This window comes from Trachurus japonicus, chromosome 16 (genome assembly GCF_045865225.1).
Source record: "Trachurus japonicus isolate A0001 chromosome 16, Traja_1.0".
In the NCBI taxonomy this organism is placed as follows: Eukaryota; Metazoa; Chordata; class Actinopteri; order Carangiformes; family Carangidae; genus Trachurus; species Trachurus japonicus.
In genome coordinates this window covers 14627639-14645418 of record NC_140922.1, presented here as the reverse complement: position 1 = coordinate 14645418, position 17780 = coordinate 14627639, and the positions used below count along the sequence as shown (strand labels likewise).

The 17780-nt window shown below is 39.9% G+C and overlaps 3 protein-coding genes across 3 annotated transcripts in view; 1 reads left to right on the top strand and 2 right to left on the bottom strand.

The window, feature by feature from the left end:
• The first annotated feature begins 832 nt into the window (after positions 1-832).
• On the top strand, positions 833-1919 carry LOC146972075 (myeloid cell surface antigen CD33-like). The gene is made up of 3 exons (XM_085801851.1): positions 833-887; positions 972-1349; positions 1445-1919. The coding sequence occupies exons 1-3, from the start codon at positions 848-850 to the stop codon at positions 1714-1716; spliced, it is 690 nt and encodes a 229-aa protein (XP_085657977.1). The 5' UTR covers positions 833-847; the 3' UTR covers positions 1717-1919.
• Positions 1920-6812: 4893 nt separating this feature from the next.
• LOC146972071 (myelin-associated glycoprotein) overlaps positions 6813-17780 on the bottom strand; it is a 37172-nt gene continuing 26204 nt past the window's right edge. Inside the window, exon 9 of the mRNA XM_085801826.1 lies at positions 6813-6886. Within this exon, the coding sequence (XP_085657952.1) occupies positions 6851-6886 (36 nt within the window). The 3' untranslated portion in view covers positions 6813-6850. The remainder of the gene's footprint in view (positions 6887-17780) is intronic.
• LOC146972074 (uncharacterized) lies at positions 7027-9391 on the bottom strand. The gene is made up of 5 exons (XM_085801853.1): positions 9116-9391; positions 8722-8973; positions 8359-8628; positions 8154-8253; positions 7027-7240 (listed from the first exon to the last, which is right to left on the bottom strand). The coding sequence occupies exons 2-5, from the start codon at positions 8819-8821 to the stop codon at positions 7042-7044; spliced, it is 669 nt and encodes a 222-aa protein (XP_085657979.1). The 5' UTR covers positions 8822-8973; positions 9116-9391; the 3' UTR covers positions 7027-7041.

Sequence of the window (17780 nt, the reverse complement as noted above, 5' to 3'; positions counted from 1 at the left end):
GTTTGTCACACCGTTCGTATGTATCTCCTGACTGTAATAACTTTTTCACCACAGCTAAACATTTGTAGCAACATGCAAGACCATTAACTGCTCGACTGCCGAGTAGGTTACCAACTTGTCCTCTCTATAGGATCATTTGAATGAAAATGCAAATTTTCTTTGTGAGTATTCAGCCATCACACAACTTCTCAAAATGTGGGACTATGCCTTCATAGCAAAATGGTGAAATTTAAGAAAGAAGACTTCCCCTATGTTGAGATCGTGAAAAGGAAATGTGAAGAACAATGACAGCAGCAACAAAAATCCTTAAAATAACTGAAATGTACATGTTGTGTTGTACAAATATGTTATCTTGCACCTCATCTAGTGTGACTGCTGGCCCTCAATGGTTGACTCCAGGGCCTTAAAACAATGTCTGCTCTTTTGTCAGCAGTGGCAAACTGTAGCTTTCTGTGCATGAATTCTGTGTTTTCCGACGTTTCTTCACATATTCATCTGTCTGTGAAAAAAGTATCAGAAAAGTATCACATCAAACAATGGACAACCAAGATAAAGGGATCAGCCTGGGAAAGTAAACAGCTTCTGTTTCTCAGGCTGATGTAGCATTATAACCATGGGATGGGTCAAAGTTTTGTTAAACATTGGGCAACACTTGCAATTTTAAAGGTTGGAGCTACACAATAAATATAACACGCAAACACAAGGAACCAATCTCACAAGCACAGCAAGTACAGCAGGCTCAGTCACTATTAAAAGAGGTGAGTATATTATTTTTGTATCTTTGTAAAATACTATGGATAGACAGCGTTCTCACTAACTTGATGTTTTTGCTTTTCATTTTCTAGAGATGGATTTAAAGTTGTGGCTTTGCTTTCTGTTGTTACAAGGTGAGTTTCAAATTGTGTTGCACAAAATGCACCATCCTACTCTCAGTAATAAATAATAAATCTGTGTGTTCTTTTTATTTCCAGTGACCCATGGTATACTGTCCCCTCAACGCCGATGGGCAGCAAGAATACCATCAACAATTCCGGCCCTGCGTGGTTCCTGTGTTGTTATTCCCTGCATCTACACTTACCCCAAACCCCCCACACAGATCAACCCAAACAGGCGGAGAGGATTCTGGAGAAAGGGGACCAAGATTGTCTCAACCAGTCTTCCAAGATGGAAAATGACCAATGAGTACAAAAAACGAACGGAGTTTTTGGGAAATCTGCAGCAACGCAACTGCACCATGCTGCTGGATTCTGTCAGGATGACTGACGTTGGCCCGTTCTACTTCAGGATTGAAATGCCACAATACAAAAGCTTCTCTTACACAGAAAATACAGTGTCCATCAATGTTACACGTGAGTATTGGATAGATCATTTGAATGATTCTTAAGGCAATTCATTGTTAGTATCGTATTTTGAGTGATGTTGGTGTAATATTTAATCTGTGCAGGTATTCCACAGACTCCGTCTATTATTCTGAGGGTGACTGATAAAGTCATAGCCACCTGCTCTGTGTCTCACTCCTGCCCATCCTTCCCCCCCAAATTCCTCTGGAGTCGCCCTGGGGTCGTCAAGCACCAATCAAAAAGGCTGAACGATTGGAAGTGGGAAACAGTGTCGACTCTGACCTTTAAGGCTCTACCTTCTGACTTCAAAGTGCCTTTAAACTGCACTGTGCAATACAGAGGTGGCAAGGAGGCAATGAACTCCACGAGAATATGACGTAAGCTCAGTGTGTGACCTAAATATCTTCTTTCGCTCTGTATGGTAAATGAGTCACATGTCACATACTGCATGTTATAAAAATGTAATATCTTACAGTCACTTAGTGTTTGCTGTTCACCCAGACAGTGAGGGAGAGCTATCACTGTGCTATCTGGTATGATAACAGAGATACTGTTGGATCAGTAGTGCATCGACAGTTTACAGTAAACACTGAGCGAAGAAATCCACAACTTCCTGCACACTTTCATAATAGATAATCTGCCACCACTTGGCGCATTAATAGAGAACAGAATAGCTTCAGTTTGGAAATACTTTTTTGTTTAAGGATTTGAACATGATCAAAATGATTTAACTGTTTCTAATCAACAATAAATTCTGATAAAGTGCAACTTGATTTGTGTGTTTGCTGTGTTTTCATACAATTGGATTTAAAAAAAGGGTGGTAAAGATACAGCAACCTGCCTGTCTTTTTCTAGTAAGTGCTTTCACTATGATTTTGCATAAACCATCACGGATTTAGCAATAACTGTAGCAATCAGAAGTGAGCAAGGGGGTGTCTTGCAACATTGGGTATTTACAGATTTAAAAACATTTTTATGATTAAATAAAAAATATTTGTCACCCACAGTCACACTTATCATTTTCCTGCAACTTCTATCAATTGTCATTACTAAGTTAACCACAAGATGGCATCAGATCTTCTCTCTCGTCACTCTTACTTTCCCAGTTCCCAGTTCATATAACTGTATACGTGACTTCCTGATTTGAGAGTAAAAACAAGTATTAATATCAAAGGTACAACATTTCAATAATTTAAATATATATCCATATCTGCAGTCAGATATAAAACCATCTATGTGGTATATATTAAACCAAGATTAAAGCAAGCTTTAATTTGACCTTTGATTTGACCTTACCAACCAGATGTTCAAACTCATACAAGAAGAAAACACATGTGGACAGAGCTGCTACAGTGAAACAGAATAACCCAACCCTAACAATGAGGAACTGTGCCATGCTATTTTAAAACTCACAATTAACTGTGCTGATAAGAAACTGCCCTTTTACTTTTAACTTTCACATCTATTTTTTTCCTCTGTCATTCTGATAAAGCAAAAACAAGGAAATTAAACAGTGCACAGCAGTAGGGTAACTTGTGCAATGTGGGTGACTGACTCATTATAAAAAGCAGAAGTTAACAAATTTGCAGGTCAAAAAAGGAAAAAAAAAACACAACAACACAAAAGGGATTTTTTTTTTTGCCCATGTGCAACTCATACCATGCCACCATAAATCACAACTTTGTAGAGGGTCGCCATATCATTCAAAAAGTACTACACAGGGAATAATTAATTAATTGTGCATACCTTTCTTGTTTATTTGTTCTAAACAGCCAACAGCACGTATCACTGCTTACTTAGTTAATCATAATTTTAAGGGTCTCGGGCATGTAACGTCTACCTTTCACCTCCCTCCGACCCTCCCAGATTCCCAATTCTTCTCACCATCTTCCTTTTCTCCCAGTGTTTGGAACTTTATGCATGATTACAGTTTTTCCTCAGTCGCTTTGGTGCATTTCTCACCCTCACTATATACATTTGCACAGCAGTTAGTGCATTTCTCAAAACAATTAGTACAAACTGCAAAACTTAGTTGATAAGCTGCAAAAGCATGTCACTTGCTCAAAATAGATCCATTCATTCCTCAAAAGCAAGTATTTATGTCAGTATCAAATGATAAGTCCTGACACCATTGTTTATGAAGAAGATAGTCAAATGGCTTTGTCTGTTTCATTATGACATTTTACTCCTTACTTTTCAAATGCAAAAAAGTCAGATCCTGGTGACACTACCTCAGGACAGCACTATACACTACTTGTACAGCCATTTGAAAACTACAGTAAAGTTACACATTACTGTATTTAGTGCAATAACTGAGTACAAGACACTGAATACATATGTTTCACATTTTTACTGCATGCTCTTTGCAATTCTAATTTGTTCACAGCATTGTGCAAAAGAAAAATAGGGGTGCGGCAGCTATAAGCTTTGCTTCAGCTGCAACCCTTTTCGACCAGCTTTATAGTACTTGTTACTACCTTGAATTTGTTTTGTTGAAATTTTGATGCTGTGATCGAAATAAACATTCATTCATGCAAAAGAAAAATACAACTAAACAATATTGCAGTACATACTGTAACTGAACATACAGAGTACTGTAAATCATTTTATTCATTTTATTTAGCGAATCTCATCCCCTTGCAACGCAGTGAGGAAAGTATCTCCTCGAGTGGCAAATCACTCTCTGCAGGACTCTGCTGTGATGTCATAAACAGGTGCTAGCAGGGCCATTTGGGTATGTGAACGCCAGTCATATACCTTACACCTATTGGATTTAGGAATAGGGACTAAGGAGGGAGATATTTATATTCCACCAGCATCCTTTCATTTGCTGCAAACCACTGTCTGACCAGATCTGAGGTGAAAGCATACAGGACCAGCCGGAGGTTTATTTAGTCCTCTCCTTCCCATCTCTTTCTCTCTCATTCAATACTGACTACTGTAATCTCCCCTGGTCCAAATATCTCACACAAGAAATCAATCGCACATGCACACACACAGACACAGACACAGACACACACACACACACACACACACACACACACACACACACACACACACACACACACACACACACACACACACACACACACACACACACACACACACATCTTTTGTTCTCTCTGTTTGCCTATTTTGTGTCCTCTCTGTTTGTTCTATGCTGTTTGTTGATCACCTATATTGCACCCTTGTATTGTTTGATTATCTGTTCTCACCCTGTATTGCACTATAAAATGAAATAAAAAATCAAAGAAAATATCACTGTAGTCTCATAATAGTCACAATTACTATTATCTGCTTACAGTAAAACACTATTACTTGTGTAATATCTACAGAAAATAATATTTCAGTATTTCTTTTCTTTTCTGCACAGAGAGACTGACTGTTCCACTGACTTCAACATTGTTAAGTTCCCCCTACTGGAAGAACAATGATATTTCATTTACAGTAAGACCTTGAAAACACTTGTAATACAACCACTGAAAGCCGGACTTACAGTAATTACTTTGTATACTATGTTTTACTGTACATACATATAGTATATAGATCTTTAATTGTCATTCACACCATGAAATATGAGGAACGAGATGCAATATAATCTAACAGAACATTTCCAAATAACCACGCTCACGTGAAAAAACGCTTAAAAACAAACAAAAATCACGCACATCGAAAAAAATGGGGCATCTTGCAATATTAAGTATTTGCGGATTCACAAACATTTTTTATGATAAAACGATATAAAATATCCTAAGATAAAATAGAAAAGACAAGTGAATTAATTTAAAGCAGAAGTAAGCGATCCGGTCGTTTTCGCTAATGCTGCGTTCGAGGCAGGCTTTTGAAATCGTAAATTACAGCTTCAAGTCACAACTTACGACTTTGTAGCGTTCCAGGCAACCCACTCGTGTTTTTCCGACCTGTTTTACCTGTGAAAGTCACTATAAAAGCCACTCGTAACTTCCGACCCGTGAACTCGTACCAGATCGAGCTGATATAACTTCACAGGACGGAAAAACACGAGTCTACGAGTTTCCTTGAACGCACCATAACAGTCCTCGTCCCTACGTCGCCACATTCACGGCGTCCCTTGGCTGCACACACAGCCCTGCATGCTGTTCTCTCTCCTCATTGGATAAAAACTGTAGGATACGATAAATGTTTTCTCCTCGGTTCAGAGCAGAGCAGAGTGACTGACAGACCCGTGTTTCAGTCCAAACACTCTATGTAAGTGATTGCTGTCGGAAGATATAACTATTTAAGACTTATATATTAACACAAATATATCACTTACTTCTGCTTTAAATATTGGGGTATATTCAAGGAGCTTAAAAACAAACAAGTTAACTGACAATATTTGAATTCCTTCCTTCACTTCCTTATAAAAATGCTAGCATTTTTCACTAATATTTCTTTTCTAAGGTTAGAAACGACTGGAGGATCATCAGCACCCTGCAACTATTCTGTCAACTGTCGTTCCTCAGTCAACCACCAGGTGGTACCAGACCTTCTCCCCTGCCGCAGTTTACTTCACCAGTTCCCAGTACAGTAACAGTTCATAGCCTATCTGTATAGATGACTTCCTGATTTGAGTGAAACCAGAGTAAAAAACATAAAATACCTAAAAAGAAGTATGGCAAAAATACAACATTTAAATGATGCAACTGTATATAAACCACATGCACATTCAGATGTAAAACCATCAGTGATTTCTTTGTGACAGGATTTTATATCGTCCAAAATGTAAATAAACCAACTTGGCCTTTGAATTCACCTTCCCCAGTATTTGAATATTATGATGTTCGAACTGATACAAGAAGAAAAAACATTTGATTGTGTGCTGTGGTGAAACAGAGCAGTGTGAAACTGTGCTCTACTATTTTAATAATAGTTCACAAAGATGGTCAACACCTAACTGTGTTTGATTGGAAACTAACATTTCAAAACTTTCACATCTATTTCTTTCCTCTGTCATTCCGATAAAGCAGAAACAAAGCGGAAATATAAAAGTGCACAGCAGTAGGGTAACTTGCACAATGTGGATGACTGGTATCATAAAAAGCAAAAGTTAACATTTTTCAGGTAAATTATTGCAGTGGTCTCATGGTAATCTTTAACATCAAACTTTTATAACAGTGCTTCACACAGTATTTTTATTGATCAGCCCGAAAAAGTTCTGGCCAAGAGAAAGTAACTTAATATGAGCACATTAAACTGTAATTTACAATACATGAACAAATACAGGATACAGAATTATGAGACGTGTGTAATAAACTTTTATATTGCTATTGATCAGACAAGCAGTCTAGAAAAAGTTCTGGACAAGATAAAGTAACTTTAACAAACACATTAATCAGTTATTTTTATACATGAACACAAACAGGATACAGAATAGTAAGGCGTGTGTAATATCTACAGAAAATATTTTTTCAGTATTTCTTTTCTTTTCTTTTTTTTCAAAGTTTCATGATGCACAGACTGTAGCCACACTTCTGCTGACTTGAACATTGTTAAACATTGGTATATATAGCATCGTCCCCATCAGTCTGTAGGAGAAATAAAGTTTACTATCTCTCTTCTGTGATGCATAGAAATAATGAATGAAAGGAGAAAAAAATCACATACCTCTATGTTGCCGTATACAGGATCATTGTCGTCATATACAGGGTTCTGTACGTCATCACATGCAAATTCATTCTGTTTACTGAGAATAGAAATCAAACAACAGAGAGATCAGTTTCCTTGAATCCTTCCTTGTGTGTACTAAATCACCAGATAACTTTATTCCTGTAGCTGAGGGTAATAATCGAAACCTTTTTGGTGTTGTGCACTGAGAGAACTCTTCAGCTGCCATGTTGATGCTCATGTTATGTGTTGGTGTAACTCCAGAGTTCCCCATACTGGAAGAACAATTGGTAACACTTAATTTGATGCCTATCTCTATAATGCATTATAACCATACTTATAATGAGTTATAATGCAGTTATAGCACTGTATAACCATAGTTATAAACACTCATAAATTATCACAATGCTTTATAACAATAACCATAATAACACACTATAAAGTATTTTATCATGACTTATAAGGTCAGGTATTATAATACGTTATAATTGTTAGTAACTCGCTGACAATGCCCACATCGATATTGCATTATAAATATAGTTATAATGTGTTATAATTGTCTTATAAACATGTATAACTATCATCATAAACACTCATAAATTATCATAAGGCTTTATAACAATAAGCATAACACATTATAGAGCATTTTATAATGGCTTATAAGGTCAAGTATTATAATAGAGTTATAATGCTCTATGATGTTTTATGCTTATTATTAAAAAACCCTTATGGTCATTTATGAGTGTTTATAAAGTTATACACACTCATAAGCCAATTGTGACACATTATAACCATATTTATAATTGGGCATTGTCAGTGAGTTACAAATAATTATAACGTATTATAATAACTGACCTTATAAGTCATGATAAAATACTTTATAGTGTGTTATGATTATTGTTATGAAGCATTATATGATCATTTATGAGTGTTTATACACTGCTATAACTGCATTATAACTCATTATAAGTATGGTTATAATGCATTATAAAGATAGGCGTCAAATAAAGTGTTACCGAACAATTCACTCATTTAGGACCGTGAAAACAATTTACACAACCACTAAAAGACTTTTACTTTCTAAACCATACCATTCACATAATAAAACTTAAATCTTCAGTGGACATAAATAAACAATATTTTACTACTTTTCTACATTGAGAGGAAACATTTTCTGCTCCAACTTACCATTTTTTAACAAATCCCACTGTTGCTACAAGTACCACCAATACCACCACAGATCCCACAGCGATGACAATATAGAGATTCTGCATCTTATCTGTCCAGACTGAAACCATGCGAGGTCATTTTTCAGTTTTTCTGTTATTCACAGTCAAGTCAACAATCATTAGGCATGTCAGACATGTCACACAATCTACAAACTTGTCCTTACCGCTGACAGGTAAAGAGAGGGTGCGGGTGGCATTGCCTTCAGTGTTGTTTGCCAGACACTGGACAATCTCAGAGGATCCAAACATTTCCCGAAAGAGGAAAAGAGTCCCGAAAGTAAAAGAGCCATGTTTCTCTACCTTGGTACCTGTCAGGACTCTGTCTAAGAGCACAAAATGGACCATGCAGGAAGGCTTGGACTCCGCGATGCACATGCACTTTACCATGTCCCCCTCTGAAGAGCAGGAGGAGATGGATTTAATCTCAGGAGCATCTGCATGGACAAGTAACACAGTTATGACTTATACTTCTATTAAAGAATGACCTACCTTATTACTGTAATGCAGTTTGTGGATTGTTTACTTACATAACACACTGAGCTGCACAGGGCTCGACTTGCCCTCCCCCACTGTGTTGATGGCAGTGCAGTACAATGCACCGACGTGTCTGGAGACATTTGGCAACATGTAGGTGTTTCCCTGATGCAGCTCAGCACCACTTTCATTATGCCACCTATAGGTACTGGCAGGAGGATGAGCATCACTGGAGCATTTCAGCTGTACAGCTTCTCCCTCTTTTACATCTGCCTTGTGCTCAACCTTCACATTCACTGGAGCATCTGCATTGTAATATACACTCAACTGGTCATGGCGTTCTTTACAGACTGTTTGTTAACATTTCCTAATGTCAAAGTGGATTAGGACACAACAATATAATAAGATTCAGTTCTCTACAGTGTTTAAAGCATCTACTGTACTTACGTTTTACTTTGAGGACCTTGGATGCCCCCTGCTGACTCCCTCCACTGAATTTTACATTGCACAGTAAAGGCTTGTTGTGGTCAGCATGGGTAGGGCGAAAGGTCAGAGTATCTGTTACTTTCCACTGACTGTCGCTGAACTGCTGTGATCGGAGTTGCTCTCCAGAGTGACTCCAGCTGAAGACGGGAGGAGAGGTGGGACAGAAGGGAGACACAGAGCAGGAAGCAGCCACAGTCTCACCCTCCAGTACTTCCTCTTTCACAGAGATTTGGTTTGGTTCAACTAAATCAGCAAGAAGGGTTACAATCACATAGCAAGAAAGGTTACAGTCGACAAAAGAAAATTACAGCAGGCTTTAGTGCATCTAAGTCAGAGCACTTAATCTGCTGATCATATGTGATCAGCGATGTCATATCTTTTAAAGCTCTGTATGTCAGAAAGCTGTAAAGAGAGCTCCTACTTTGTCCTGTGGTTGCTTCTAAATGTTGACTCGTTTCTGGATAAAACAAGAATTACTGCCTCATGGTTGTACATCTCCGACAGTCATCTCAGTTGTATGAAATATGATCAGATGAGTGTTGAATAATAGCCTGAAATGTTTTGTGCAGAACACTATGATGCCAAATAAGATGTTATCACTTAAATATTCTTAATGTCTTCAGAAATGAAACTTAGGAGGGTCACGTGACCGGCAAGCGCAATGGTCGGAAGACTCTAGAGCTCTCGTTCGGTATCCCCACTTTTACTGATAATTTGATCTCTAAGACCTCGGCGGTGTTATATTTGGTAGTGAGAGCCATATAAGATGTCAAGCCAACAGAAATTGTTTAACTCGCCGACCAAAATCCCCCCGGCTAAGCGTAAGCAACAGGATGCTAACAGCTCGGCAGCTACCGAGGTTAGCATGGAAGCGGCTATCTCATTAGCCCTAGCCAAACAGCGCGACCAGTTGGAAATAGTTGTCACTCGTGCTATTAACAAGGCAGTGGGGAGTGTGGACGACTCTGTCAAGAAACTTCAGAAAGACTTAGACGCTCATATGGATGTTGTTCGGGGCTTGGTGACTAAAGTTGAGAGGGTTCAAACAGATACGCGGACCATGAAACGCCAGATATTAGACAACACCACCGGCCTCGAGAAGTTTCAACAGAAGCTCGCGCTGTTAGAGGACCACAACCGGAGAAACAACGTTCGGATCACAGGAATCACTGCAGGTCGAGAGGGTGACAACGCAACCACTTTTCTCCAAGAAATGCTTCCCAAGTGGATACCCTCGCTCGGTAACAGAGTTGTCGAGATAGAGAGAGCTCATCGTATTTACAGCCCGCATGTGAAGGGGAGCATCCCGCAAACCATGATACTGAAGCTGCTTCGGCACGGAGACCGCAACGCTATACTGAACGGTGCCCGGGAGACGTCCAAGACTGCCCCCATACAAGATGCTGGCAAGTCGCTGCGTTTCTATGCTGACTACAGTGCCCACACTAGTCAGCGGCGGAAATCATTTGTGGGTGTACAGAAGTATCTACGCGAGAAGAGCATCCCATCCTTCATGATCTATCCTGCCACTCTGAAGATCACCCTGGGCGGTGAACAACGCAGCTTTACTACTCCGGAGGAAGCAGAGGAGTTTCTACGAGGGTCTCGGCATGGGGTCTCGACAACGCGCGCGGCAGCCCATCAACACGGGGAAGTGATGGAGCAGGAGTGTTCCGGCACTTGAAGATAAGGCGAGGAGTTTTTCATGACCTGGATTTCACCGTAAGATCTGTCCTGGTTACAATGGACACCTGTCCCATACTAATTGTGACATTGAGGGCTATTGGTCCCCTCCCAGGTTATACTACTAGTTACTGTTTCTAAGAGAGAATATGGACCCTGTCACACAGTTATGTTCATGTTTCAGAGGGACAATTTCAGTTATTTTTCATGTAGCCTGGGTCTGTCAATAGTGGGCCTCACATTTATGTTTCAACTGCTTATATTCCTGCCAGGTCAGTTATGTTTGTAAGTGGGATACAACCGAGTTTTGGAGTCTCAATGAGCTGCGTTATGCAGTGGTCAAGTTACACAGAAACACGGGTTTTGGGGTATGGGCATGGCAGCAATGGGGTGGGTGTGGGTCTCCTACTGGACCATATGCTTGGATACTTGGTTTACAGTAAGTTGTATAACTGGAATATAACTACAGTGATTTTTGATAATGGTTAAACTGACTATTCTGAGTCTAAATGTCCGGGGCTTAAATGTCAATATCAAGAGGGTTAAATGTCAGGAATTGATGCGTCGAGCAAATGCAGACATAGTGCTAATTCAGGAATCCCACTTAAAACAAGGAGATGTCCAAAGGATGCAAAATAAACAATATATGGTGATATCCTCCTCCAGCAGTGGGTCTAGCTCAAAAGGAGTAATGATTATGTGTAAGAGGAATTTACCCGTGAAAATTGAAGGGACTAGTAACGATAAATGTGGGAGAGTAGCATATGTGTGCACATCAATTTACAATACGAAGGTTGCATTTGTATCGGTATATGCACCAGCAGTCTTTGAAGATAATTTCTATCCTGACCTCACAGAGGAATTACTGAAACTCACAGAATATGAAATAGTTCTAGGAGGTGACATGAATGCGGTCTGTAACCTTGATTTAGACAGATCTACAAGCTCATTTACACACAGTCAGCAATCAGCCTCTACGGCTCTGAATACAATGATAAACAACTTGAACTTTTTTGATGTTTGGCGATTTCAAAACCCCGGTAGTCGAGATTACACTTGTTTCTCTGCATATCATAAATCATTTTCAAGGATTGATTATTTTCTACTGTCGCGTAGTTTGAAGGATTGTGTAACACCTGTTAAATTTCTCCCAGCCACACTGGCTGATCACAACCCATTAGTTCTCAGTATTGATCTCAGTTTCAAATCCAAAAAATCTCAGAGATGGCGTTTCAACACCTCTCTTTTAAATGACACTGCATTTGGCTCTGAATTTAGAACTAAACTGTCCACATTTCTCCAAGACAATATGGGCTCCGTTGATGATGCTAGGTTAGTGTGGATGGCGACAAAGGGTTTTATCCGGGATTTTACAACGTCATACGCATCACATGTGAAAAAGCTTAGGAATCTTAAGATTAAGGAGTTGGAGGAGAAATGTTTATGCCTGGAGAGGGCTCTAAAGCAAAACTATTCTGACACAATTAATGACGAGTTACAGGTCGTTAGACAAGAGCTGAATGATTTATTACGCAAACGAGCGGAATTCATTATACATAGAACTAGGCAAAATTATTATTGCAACGGAAGTAAGCCCAGCAGGCTCTTGGCCCTAAAATTAAAACAGTGTGAATCAAAAGCGTCCATCGATTCAATACACCACCCTACTAAAGGCCTGGTTTCTAATCCAGCAGAGATAAATAACACCTTTCAGGCATATTACAAGGATTTATATACGTCATCTTATAGCTTTGACCCAGAAGTGTGTAATAATTTTCTGGAAGGGTTGGATCTGCCCACCCTACAGGGAGAAGAGGCAGCAGACCTGGGCCGCCCGATAACTTTGCAGGAATTAAAAGTTGCACTGAGTAAAATGTTAAGAGGGAAATCTCCAGGCCCGGATGGGATTCCGCCTGAAGTGCTCTTGCATTTCTGGGACCTCCTCGGACCGGTTCTTCTGGACTCCATCCAGACTGCTTTAGAAAAAGGTGCCTTTCATGAACACACCAATGTAGCTTTAATCTCATTGTTACCAAAGAAGGGCAAGGACCCGTTACAATGCTCTAACTACAGACCTGTATCTCTGATAAATTCGGATCTAAAAATTTACTCCAAATTGCTGGCACTACGCCTGGAACGCTATATGGATAAACTAATTCACATCGACCAAACTGGGTTCATGAAGGGCCGTCTTGCTGCGGATAACATTAGGCGTTTAATGCATATAATAGAAGAATCTAAACAGCTTCAGGCACCGTGTGCTATTCTGTCACTTGATGCTGCCAAAGCTTTTGACAGGGTCGAGTGGCAGTATTTGTGGGCGGTACTGCGAAAATTTCAACTAGGTGAAGCTTTTATTAAGATGATACAAATTCTGTATGCAAACCCCTCGGCTATGGTCAACACAAACGGATTGAACTCCAGACCCTTTCCTATTTTCCGCGGTACGAGACAGGGCTGTGGTCTCTCCCCGAGCCTGTTCATTCTATCCCTCGAACCGTTTACGCAGCACCTTCGGCAAAATTCGGTCATGTCCCCTATCCGAATCAGACAGACTTCTCATACCCTGTCGGCCTTTGCGGACGACGTCCTTATTTATATGACAGACATAGAAAACTCTATTAACTCTTTATTAGTGGCTTTTGAGGATTTCAAAAAGCAGTCAGGATTTATGATCAATTGGACAAAATCAGCTCTGATGTTGCTAAATGAAGCTGCTAAGAAAGTCAAAATATCAAGCCGGATTCCTATAGTAACTCAAATTACATACTTGGGTATACAGATACACCCCTCCATCCAGAAAATAGTGAAGAGCAACTATGAAAGAATTCTTAAGGAAGTTGAACGTGATCTTGCTAACTGGACCAGGCTACCTGCCTCATTGCAGACGCGTATATCTGTAGTTAAAATGAATGTCTTGTCTCGCGTTAATTTCTTGAGTATGATGATTCCACTTTCTCCCTCTCCAGACTACTGGGTTAAAATTGATAAATTGTTACGTGGATATATTTGGAATAATGGCCATCCAAAACTTAAGCTTTCTGTTCTACAGAGACCCAAAGATCAGGGCGGGCTCGCCCTCCCAAATTTCAAAGTATACCACCAATCCTTCCAGCTACGTCCTGTCATGGCTTGGCTTGACGGTCGCTCATGTGTCTCATGGAAATCTTTAGAGAAAAACCTAGTTCACCCGAGGAGATTGGAGGACATTTTATTTTCTGGCATAAAAGATAAATACTGTAGGCTGCACTATGGCCCCATTATTGCCAACACAATAAAAAATTTTAGGATAGTTGAGAGAGAACTGAAGGGGAACTTAAAGTGGCACAGTGATGCCCCTCTGTGGCACAACGTGAATGTACAGATTGGAAATAAGCCACTGGACTTTAAACCATGGTCTTTGAAAGGTATTAATGTTGTCGGGGACCTGTATGATGGAAATGGCATGCTTAGCTATCAGGATTTGAAGGACCGCTTTGATCTGCAGGACTCTTCTTTTTTTTATTATTTGCAAATAAGATCGGCACTTAAGGCACATGGTGTGCCACTGAGGGCTAAACTTCCCATACATCCTCTGATAAATTGGATAAATTCCATTCCCTGCAGGGGCTTTGTTTCGAAAGTCTACTCCAAACTGTCCGGACAACAAGAGACTCTACCGATGATCAGAGCATGGCTGAGAGACTTTGGTCAGAAGGATGACGACATTTCCTGGAACAATGTATGGGAGAACATTTTTCAAGCTTCCAAAAATCCAAATCACCAACTCATTCACTTCAAAGTGTGTCACAGACTCTATTATACACCTGTCACTAGGTTTCGCATGAAACTGATACCAAGTCCAAGCTGTACCATGTGCCAACTTAACGCAATAGGATGTTATAAACACATGATGTGGGAATGTCCCTCTGTTCAGGCCTTTTGGGGCCGGGTGTCCAAAGTCTTGTCTGAATTACTAGGTACTACTATAACATGCAATCCAATCTTACTTCTCCTTAATGATGATTCTCAAATACATATAAGTGAGAAACAACGTAAACTATTGCTGAGCGGCCTCACAGCTGCTAAAAAACTCCTAGTGCAAAGATGGCTACCACCTCATGATCTTAGTACTAGGAAATGGTTGATTTATTTCCACGATATAGTGTTACTTGAGTTGTCTACGGCACGGATTAATAATGCTAAAGCCTCCACTTTGGAGATGTGGTTAGGTGCAGCTGCACAGATAAAGGATAAACTTCTTGGGTTGTGAACAAGAGGGACACCACTTACTACAATGTATTGTTGACACTTGATGATGTTTGACTCGTCCAGGGGAGACCGGGGAGGGAGGGATGCTGCCAGGGGGGTGGGAGGTGGGAGGGGGGTATTATGTCTCAAAAAAAAAAAAAAAAAATTGTACGGATGTTGCTGTATTCGCTATGCTTCAATAAAAAAAGTTCTTCACAAAAAAAAAAAAGAAATGAAACTTAACTTCAGCTGTTTGGTAATCAGAGTTATTTAAAGCAGTCGAGGGCAGTGACAAATGAGGAACTGAGGGTCCAGCTGTTTAACTTGGATGTTTATGTGTCCGAGAGCTGTGGTTTCAAGGAACAGCAATTTATAACCTGAATCTTCAATACAGAAATAAAGCAAAGTAGTTATAGTGTCCTTTTTGTCTAATTTGCACAAAGTCACATGTGATATCACATTTGAAGCTGTCATCCAATAGTCATAGGAAAGTCAATGTAAAATGTTCACTGATTAAAGCAGAAGTAAGCGATCCGGTTGTTTTGGCTAATTTCTTGTCAGCTGATGGAGTTAGCAGTCCCCGCCCTCGTCATGGATCTATTGGTCCTCGTCCCTACGTCACCACATTCACGCGCATCCCTTGGCTGCACACACAGCCCTTCATGCCGTTCTCTCTCCTCATTGGATAAAGGTTGTAGGATACAAGGAAGTATACAAGAAGTTTTCTCCTCGGCTTACAGCAGAGCAGAGTGACTGACGTAAGTGATTGCCGTCGGAAGATATAACTATTTAAGACTTATAGTAACACAAATATTCCGCTTACTTCTGCTTTAATACAAATGAGTCATGTCATGACTGATTAATTACAAATGAATATATTTAGGAATTCAACATTATTAAAGCACAATAAATTAACAAATTCATGAGAAAACTAAGCCGTTAACTTTCATTTCAGAGCTGTTTATGTTCACCTACCAGCCACTGAAATAGATACGCTCTTTTCTTTGAAAGAAAAGTTGTCCAAGCCTTGAATTTCAATCCTAAAATAAAAAGGCCCTTGGTCACTTTGTTTGAGTTGATCAATCTTCAGTGAACAGTTCTTCTGTGCTACATCTCCCAGCAGCTCTGTCCGACCCCGATACTGCTCCATTATTTTAGACGCATTAGGGTGATAGATGACGTGCTCCGTTGACTTAGTTATCCAAATCCCAGTGAACTTAGTGCCCTTTTTGTCTGGATCTGGGTAGTCAAAGGAGCAGGGAATCACTGCACAGGATCCAAGGACACCTTTAACTGAAGATGGCACATTATTGGTCCAGGTAGAAGCTTCAGTTTGACCAACTGTGATAAAATACAATAAAAATGTGATCAAATGAAAACAAGGAACAAAATGAACAAAGTCTGAGGAACAGTCTACAAATTCACATGGAAGTTTAAAAGAATGCATTTTGCTTGGTGTAGTGACAGGTAACAAGACATCGCTATCCGATGTAAACCATGTGTGTCCAAAACGGCAACTTTTCAGGAAATGGGAAAAAAAAACCTTTGAATGTGGTGTTGTCAAAATTGCTACACTGCTAATTGACTTGAGCGTTTATTTTACAGGGACGGATATACGTGTTTTTCCCATTATTAATTAGAATGGCCAGATCGTGTAATATTGACAGCTTTACTGTGCGTTCACACCAAACGTGATGGAGGCGTGTGTCGCTTGAAGTTGAAAAATTTTAACTTTTCAAGCGACATCCAATCAGTGTTGATATAAACCACGTCACCGACGTACTTACGCCAGACACACATTTCAAAACATGGAGGAGAAGATTATTGTGGCTGTATGCGGTTTCCCAGAGCTCTACGACACAACGTTACCGCAATTGCAATAAAAATCATGAACGACACGGTGGTGTTTGGGTTTCCAATCCAAATTGGACGTCGACAACAGGTAAAGTGCTGCTACGGTTGTTAACTCAGCCATGGTTGACGAGAGAAAAATTAACGGGAGGTGGGTTGCGTCATTGTGTGATTGAAGCGATGATCAAAGTGAGAAATGGGCGCATGACGTCTGTCCGACTACTTCGTACTCCGACTCCGACCGTACTGCCAACTGCCATTTTTTGTTGCTGTGTGCTGTGTTGGTATGGGTAACGTATGTTGTTTAATGTGTACTGTATCAGTACAGGTTATTGAGTGATTGATTGATGGATTGATGGATTGATTGATTGATTGACTGATGTATATTTTATGATGATGTGTACTGTAGCAGTACGGGTTACTGATCGCTCGATTTTTATTGTTTGTTTGTTTGATTGTTTTTATTGTCAAACTGCGTACCACCTGTGAAGCCCACAACGAATTTCCCTACGGGGACAATTAAAGTATATTGATTGAATTGAATTGAATACATTTCTTTATTTTTGCGTCCATTAGTCCGACCTCCCATTTCTCCGACTTAAAGCAGAAGTAAGTGGTCCGGTCGTTTTCGCTAATGCTGCGTTCCAGGCAGGCTTTTGAAATCGTAAATTACAGCTTCAAGTCACAACTTACGACTTTGTAGCGTTTCAGGCAACCCACTCGTGTTTTTCCAACCTGTTTTACCGGTGAAAGTCACTATAACGGCCACTCGTAACTTCCGACCGGTGAACTCGTACCAGATCGAACTGGTACGACTTCACGGTCGGAAAAATACGAGTTTCCTTGAACGCACCATAACAGT